We start from the raw sequence: 8269 nt of genomic DNA, 5'->3' as shown, positions 1-8269 counted from the left end.
TTTTTGTATCGTTTTTTAAATTTTTTTTTATTATTCTATCGACACTTTGCGCCTTAATTTGACCCCTAAACCTGCTCCAAAACTCACCAAATTCGGAACGCACATCAGAAATGGAAAAATTAACCCCAAAAGTGCCAAAATGGGCTCTCTAGCGCCACCTAGAAACAATTAAAAACGGTCACTACGCCTGATAGGAATGTCGTAGAAAGATCAAACCAAAACTCAATTGTTTGTCTTATCAAGACCTACAAATCACGCGCTGACACCACTGACCTAAATCCAACAGGAAGTGCACAATTTGCCTTTTAAATGTATGATTTTGGACGATTTTTCAGGCTTTTCAAAATATATATATAATTCCTGCATACTTTCAGCTATAGACTTCATTCAAACGTCGAAATGTAGCCACAAGTCTCATTTATAGATGTGTGTAATTTGGTCCGGCTATGTTTTACACTTTTTGATCTGCGGACACACATGTGCACCCTGTTCCTCTCCCATTCAATCCCACATCTCCAGTCTGCCAATGCTCTGCAGTCGTTAACTACCATGGAGACGACTGTGTGTGTGTGTGTGTGTATGCAGCTACCATGGCAACGACTGTGTTGGCTGAGCCAGGTTCATTTGTGGTCTTAGTGTGCCACCCAGTGGAGAAAACTTGTCATGATACCTGATAAGGAAGTTTTTTGATTCTAGTTCAAGTTTATTGACTGTATTATTATGATTTTAGATATCTGTGCAGTCTGTGACTATTTCACTGACATTGCTGTCAAAGTCTAAATCAAACACAAATTACATGAACTACAAACATATCTACAGGTTCACTGGAAATAAGTTCCTCTCCTGTTTGACTCATCCAAGTGGCAGTTCATTTCAGTTGCTCAGTCTAAATGTCTACACAGACAGAGAGAGAGAGTGTGTGTAACGTATATCTACTTATTGCAGTGTCCAATAAATGCCGGGTCTGAATGCATCAAAATGCACCCGACGGAAACCTTTCCGCTTCGCCGCTGCCCGACGTGCGCAAGGGGGCGAGGACCCGCCCAACGCTGCTCGCAGCTTTAATTATTATTATTATTATTATTATTATAACATATTAATTATATATTATTATCATTATTATTATTATTATTATTATTATTATTACATATTATTATTATTATTATTATTATTATTATTATTATTACATATTATTATTATTATTATTACATATTATTATTATTATTATTACATATTATTATTATTATTATTACATATTATTATTATTATTATTATTACATATTATTATTATTATTATTACATATTATTATTATTACATATTATTATTATTATTATTATTATTATTATTATTATTATTATTATTATTATTATTACATATTATTATTATTATTATTATTATTATTACATATTATTATTATTATTATTATTATTATTATTATTACATATTATTATAACATATTAATTATATATTATTATCATTATTATTATTATTATTACATATTATTATTATTATTATCATTATTACATATTATTATTATTATTATTACATATATTATTATTATTATTATTATTATTACATATTATTATTATTACATATTATTATTTTTATTATTATTATTATTACATATTATTATTATTATTATTATTATTATCATTATTATTATTATTATTACATATTATTATTATTATTATTATTATTATTACATATTATTATTATTACATATTATTATTATTATTATTATTATAACATATTATTATTATTATTATTATTATTATTATAACATATTATTATTATTATAACATATTATTATTATTATTATAACATATTATTATTATTATTATAACATATTATTATTATTATAACATATTATTATTATTATTATTATTATAACATATTATTATTATTATTATTATTATAACATATTATTATTATTATACATTATAATACAAACATAACATTATTTTATATGTTCTATTTATTCAGATTTAGCTGCTTTAATTCTACTTAAACTATTTCTCTACTACTAAGATCAACACAATGAACGAGCCTAAACATCTGCTGGCCGTACGTGTGGCAAGGGAGACGAGTTCGGACCGGACCGCCAACTCATCCTTAAGGGATTCGTTAAGGGACCGCAGGAACCCCCCCCTGCAGGGCCGATCCCTGCAGGGGGGCTGATCCCACCTGCTCTCAGTAGCAAGCGGGAGGAACTCCACGGCATAGTCTACCGACGACAGGAGACGGCTGGCGGCCTCCTTCCTCGCACAGGATGGTTAAAAAGTCTCCTCATCTCAGCAGTGAAGGTCCGGGGGAGCAGATCTGGGGGGTTGTGCTCCACATGGCAGCTGCCCACCGTGCTGCTCGGCCGGTGCTGATTATAAATGCCCCCTGGGCGCGGTCGGAGGCATACGTGAGGGGCTGCAGTTCGAACACCAGGGAGCACTGGAGCAAAAAACGGCTGCAGGTTCCCAGAGTAGAGTTCAGGTGTCGGGAGATGGGGCTCCCTGGGTGGGAGAGGGGCAACTGGGCTGGAGAGGGGCAACTGGGCCGGAGAGGGGCAACTGGGCCGGAGAGGGGCAACTGGGACTGGGGCAGGAGGTGGTGGGGAAGCAGCGACAGGGGCCTGGGAGACATGAACGGATACCTGATCCAGCTGGTGGCCGAGGGAAGTTCAGAGACCTCAAAGCCAACATAATGTCCTCTGGGGTCATTATTACTGGGTCTGGGGTAGTGAGGGGGCAGCGGCTGGGTCTGGGGTAGTGAGGGGGCAGTGGCTGGGTCTGGGGTAATGAGGGGGCAGTGGCTGGGTCTGGGGTAGTGAGGGGGGCAGTGGCTGGGTCTGGGGTAGTGAGGGGGTAGTGAGGGGGCAGCGGCTGGGTCTGGGGTAATGAGGGGGCAGTGGCTGGGTCTGGGGTAGTGAGGGGGCAGTGGCTGGGTCTGGGGTAATGAGGGGGCAGTGGCTGGGTCTGGGGTAGTGAGGGGGTAGTGGCTGGGTCTGGGGTAGTGAGGGGGTAGTGGCTGGGTCTGGGGTAGTGAGGGGGTAGTGAGGGGGCAGCGGCTGGGTCTGGGGTAATGAGGGGGCAGTGGCTGGGTCTGGGGTAGTGAGGGGGCAGTGGCTGGGTCTGGGGTAGTGAGGGGGTAGTGAGGGGGCAGCGGCTGGGTCTGGGGTAGTGAGGGGGCAGTGGCTGGGTCTGGGTAGTGAGGGGGCAGCGGCTGGGTCTGGGGTAATGAGGGGGCAGCGGCTGGGTCTGGGGTAGTGTGAGGGGGCAGTGGCTGGGTCTGGGGTAGTGAGGGGGCAGCGGCTGGGTCTGGGGTAGTGAGGGGGCAGCGGCTGGGTCTGGGGTAGTGAGGGGGCAGCGGCTGGGTCTGGGGTAGTGAGGGGGTAGCGGCTGGGTCTGGGGTAGTGAGGGGGCAGCGGCTGGGTCTGGGGTAGTGAGGGGGTAGCGGCTGGGTCTGGGTAGTGAGGGGGCAGCGGCTGGGTCTGGGGTAGTGAGGGGGCAGTGGCTGGGTCTGGGGTAGTGAGGGGGTAGTGGCTGGGTCTGGGGTAGTGAGGGGGGTAGTGAGGGGGCAGCGGCTGGGTCTGGGGTAATGAGGGGGCAGTGGCTGGGTCTGGGGTAGTGAGGGGGCAGCGGCTGGGTCTGGGGTAGTGAGGGGGCAGCGGCTGGGTCTGGGGTAGTGAGGGGGCAGCGGCTGGGTCTGGGGTAGTGAGGGGTAGCGGCTGGGTCTGGGGTAGTGAGGGGGCAGCGGCTGGGTCTGGGGTAGTGAGGGGGTAGCGGCTGGGTCTGGGGTAGTGAGGGGGCAGCGGCTGGGTCTGGGGTAGTGAGGGGGGTAGCGGCTGGGTCTGGGGTAGTGAGGGGGTAGCGGCTGGGTCTGGGGTAGTGAGGGGGCAGCGGCTGGGTCTGGGGTAGTGAGGGGGTAGCGGCTGGGTCTGGGGTAGTGAGGGGGCAGCGGCTGGGTCTGGGGTAGTGAGGGGGTAGCGGCTGGGTCTGGGGTAGTGAGGGGGCAGCGGCTGGGTCTGGGGGTAGTGAGGGGGTAGCGGCTGGGTCTGGGGTAGTGAGGGGGTAGCGGCTGGGTCTGGGGTAGTGAGGGGGCAGCGGCTGGGTCTGGGGTAGTGAGGGGGTAGCGGCTGGGTCTGGGGGTAGTGAGGGGGCAGCGGCTGGGTCTGGGGTAATGAGGGGGTAGCGGCTGGGTCTGGGGTAGTGAGGGGGCAGCGGGTGGGTCTGGGGTAGTGAGGGGGCAGCGGCTGGGTCTGGGGTAATGAGGGGGCAGCGGCAGGGCACCAGCAGGTGGGGCCCAGCGGTACATGAGGAGCAGAACCATCTGGCCATGAATGGGATGAAGAACTGGTCTTAAATACTGCAGCAGCTTGTTGAGGTGATTGAGGCCAGGTGTGGAGATGATGATGAGATGATGATGATGATGATGATGATGATGATGATGATGATGATGATGATGATGATGATGATGATGATGATGATGATGATGATGATGATGATGATGATGATGATGATGATGATGTGATGGAGGCCAGGTGCGGAGATGAACAGGCTAGGGAGGAACCAGGAGGCCAAACACAAAGGGGACAAGGAAGCTCAGGAGGTCACAGCTGGGACACTTATTCTGTTTAACTGAGCAAACACACGTTGTGTTTTTATGTCTAACGATTTCAGTTAATTCCACAACCTCACAAATATATGCTAACGTATCTTCATACAGAGGTTTCCCTTTCACTGGCAACAGCAACGACCCTCACCAGACCAGATGGAGAGATCTCAACGTGCGTACAGGAAGCGATCGTCTTCAGCGATGCTAAATATGTTAACAGCTGTTCACAGAACACAGACAAGAACCTCATTGACTCATTCTGATTAAATGATTAAATGGCTTTCTCCTGTCCCTGCACCACCCGCACCACCTGCACCACCCGCACCACCTGCACCACCCGCACCACCCGCACCACCTGCACCACCCGCACCACCTGCACCACCCGCACCACCTGCACCACCCGCACCACCCGCACCACCCGCACCACCTGCACCACCCGCACCACCTGCACCACCCGCACCACCTGCACCACTTGCTACACCTGCACCACCTGCACCACCTGCACCACCTGCACCACCTGCACCACCTGCACCACCTGCACCACCCGCACCACCCGCACCACCTGCTACACCTGCACCACCCGCACCATATGCACCACCTGCACCACCTGCTACACCTGCACCACCTGCACCACCCGCACCACCCGCACCACCCGCACCACCCGCACCACCTGCACCACCCGCACCACCCGCACCACCTGCTACACCTGCACCACCCGCACCATATGCACCACCTGCACCACCTGCTACACCTGCACCACCCGCACCACCCGCACCACCTGCACCACCCGCACCACCTGCTACACCTGCACCACCCGCACCACCCGCACCACCTGCACCACCCGCACCACCCGCACCACCCGCACCACCCGCACCACCTGCACCAACCGCACCATCCGCACCACCCGCACCACCCGCACCACCCGCACCACCCGCACCACCTGCACCACCTGCACCACCCGCACCACCTGCACCACCCGCACCACCCGCACCACCTGCACCAGTCCTGGGCCCCGGCACTAAATCCAAAAAAGACCAAAGTTATGATCCTAACAGTTATGAAGCCTCGGCAGCTGATCATTACTGCAGCAGAGCGTCAGCACGGCAGTGAACGCTATCAAAAGAACATTTCATTAAATAAACATCCCAATTACAATGTGATGCTAAATATTTGAGCATAATTGAGCCTGTTGGTCTGTGTGGCAGAGAGGTCTGGGCTCCACTCAGTATACATGACTACACCATGGGACAAGCATCCAACTGAATTCTGCAGATCTGTATTAAACACAGACCAACATTTCATGTAGAGCAGAATTAGTTTAACATTCTGGATTCATCTTTTCATGACACCACATTTACACGCTGCAGAATGATCTCTCATCTAGCTCACATTCACATTTGTTTTTGTTATCTTCGCCTCCATCGTACCGTTGCACCCGGTTGGCATGGCGATGTGCCGAATTTAGATATTTTGCCATAAAACAGGAAGTCCTGATAACTCCAACATACATTGTCCAATCAGTACAAAATGTCTCACTCATGATGATGATGATGATGATGATGATGATGAGGGTCCGGCCCTGAACACATCTCTGCTTCAATACTGAGTCATAGTCATAGTTACTGGACACAGGAAGTCAGCCTCATGTCCCAAACATCAGGTACATGTTGTGAGCTCCTTCTGCTGCAGCTTTAATTATTATTAATAATAACAAAGTGAACTGGCTCATTAAATCATCCATTTAAATGTAATGTCAATAACTGTCCAGCAGATGTCACCATTTAAACTGCATCACTGTTTTTACCAAGCTGCTTTAAATATATAATAATAATAATAATAATAATAATAATAATAATAATAATAATAATAATAATAATAATAATAATAATAATAATAATAATAATAATAATAATCCATCAACAGAAAAGTGATGAGTTGTTTTTGAGCAACGTGTCAAACAAAACAAAAAGAAGTTATAAAACAGACAGTTGTCATTATTTTCTGATCAAATGAATCATTAATTATTATCACAGACTGTTTATAAACGTCACCCATTGGTTTGTGGACTGCTGCTCGGAGGCCAATAGTATCGGATCTGAGCAGCGCCATCTTGAAAATGTCAGGTGCATGCTGGGAAAAATAAAAACAGGGATTCTACTTATATGGGCATCAGGAGGAGCATGAGGCGCCCTCCTGAACCTGTGAACCAATCAACCTGTCAATCACCACGTAGCCACGCCCTAATGCATACCCTGCTTTATCGTCACATATAAAATCAGGGAGGCCAAAATGTCCCAAATGAACATCATACTGCATTGAAGAAGGCTTTAAACTAGCGATTGAGACCATAAACACATTTTGAAAACGTTTACTGAGGTTAGAAATCAAGTGAGAAGTTGGTGAATTCTCCATTGACTTGTATAGAGACGGAAGTCCTTTTGACACCAAAACGGTCGCCCCCTGGTGGCCTTTTGATAGAATGCAGCTTTAAGTTACTTCCTGGTTGGCCTCATTGCAGAGGACCGGAACTCCCCGCATGGTTATTGATGAGAATAGTTTAATGTGTTGAACAGCTGCAGTAGCACCAGACAGACAGCAGGGGGCAGCACTGATCCACCGGACTCCTTCCTCTCATTCAGTGTTTTATTAGAAATGAAGAAAGAAGCAAATGTTTGATTTAAATGTTGATTTCAGTTTTATGAAATGTGTCCCTGTCATGTGATGTTTGAGGTTTTCATAGTTTGTATAAATTATATAAATATAAGATAATAACTGAGGTTAAATACACAGTGTTTGGTTCATGTTGAGCAGAGTTACTGTCAGCAGCTTTAATCTAACCGGTTAAATAAAGTCCAGCAGAGCTTAGCAGGTGAAGCTGTTGGCCCTTTAAGGGGGGGGGGGGGCAGAGGGGGGCAGAGGGGGGGGGGGCCGAGGGGGGCAGAAGGGCCCCTCCACGCCTCACTGAGCAGCTCACAGCCTTTGTTACTGTTCAGAAAGGGAGGGGGGGGGGGGGGGGGGGGGTGTCCGGACCAAAACCAGGACTGACTGAGATCCTCCACAGACCCGAAACCAGCGAGGACACGAACACACGGTGAGTTCCTCTCAAGCTTTTACTGTTGGACTCTGATTCCACTAATCAATCAATCAATCAATCAATCAATCAATCAATCAATCAATCAATCAATCTTTAGTTCAGTTTATTGAGAGTTTGAGGAGAGTTCAGAGGATCTTGAATTGAATAGTAATTGATGATTGATTATTGATTATTGATTATTGGTTATTGATTATTGGTTATTGATCCCGGGTGTTACTGACGGCTGGAGCATCTCAACATCTATTGGCTGAATGAGGATGATGTCATGACTTTTCCTACGGCGCCACTGTGAGGTCAAAAAGCTGCAGAACTAAAACTTTGCATCATATATCAGTATGAATGTATCAGAGCTTATTATCATTGATTATTGATTATTGATCTGACGTGTGACATCAGACCAAGGACCCTGCTGATTGGCTGCAGTAAGCTCATAAGTCCCGCCCCCTCCATGTTAAACTAGATGCATGTTTTTAATAAAGCTGGTTTCTGATTTCAGATTCATTCATTTTAATATTTGATGATGTAAAAGGGGGCGTGGCCTGATGATTGACAGCTGTGACAGTTTATTG

General features: G+C 46.7%; 1 protein-coding gene across 1 annotated transcript; it reads left to right on the top strand.

The window, feature by feature from the left end:
* The first annotated feature begins 4881 nt into the window (after window positions 1-4881).
* On the top strand, window positions 4882-5628 carry LOC133977041 (salivary glue protein Sgs-3-like). The gene has a single exon (XM_062415184.1). It carries the CDS (start codon window positions 4882-4884, stop codon window positions 5626-5628), a length of 747 nt encoding a protein of 248 aa, XP_062271168.1.
* The last annotated feature ends 2641 nt before the right edge of the window (window positions 5629-8269 follow it).

Source organism: Scomber scombrus, unplaced genomic scaffold (assembly GCF_963691925.1).
Source record: "Scomber scombrus unplaced genomic scaffold, fScoSco1.1 SCAFFOLD_281, whole genome shotgun sequence".
NCBI classification, from domain to species: Eukaryota; Metazoa; Chordata; class Actinopteri; order Scombriformes; family Scombridae; genus Scomber; species Scomber scombrus.
Note: the sequence above shows the minus strand (reverse complement) of the source record. Positions and strands in the feature narration are given on the sequence as shown.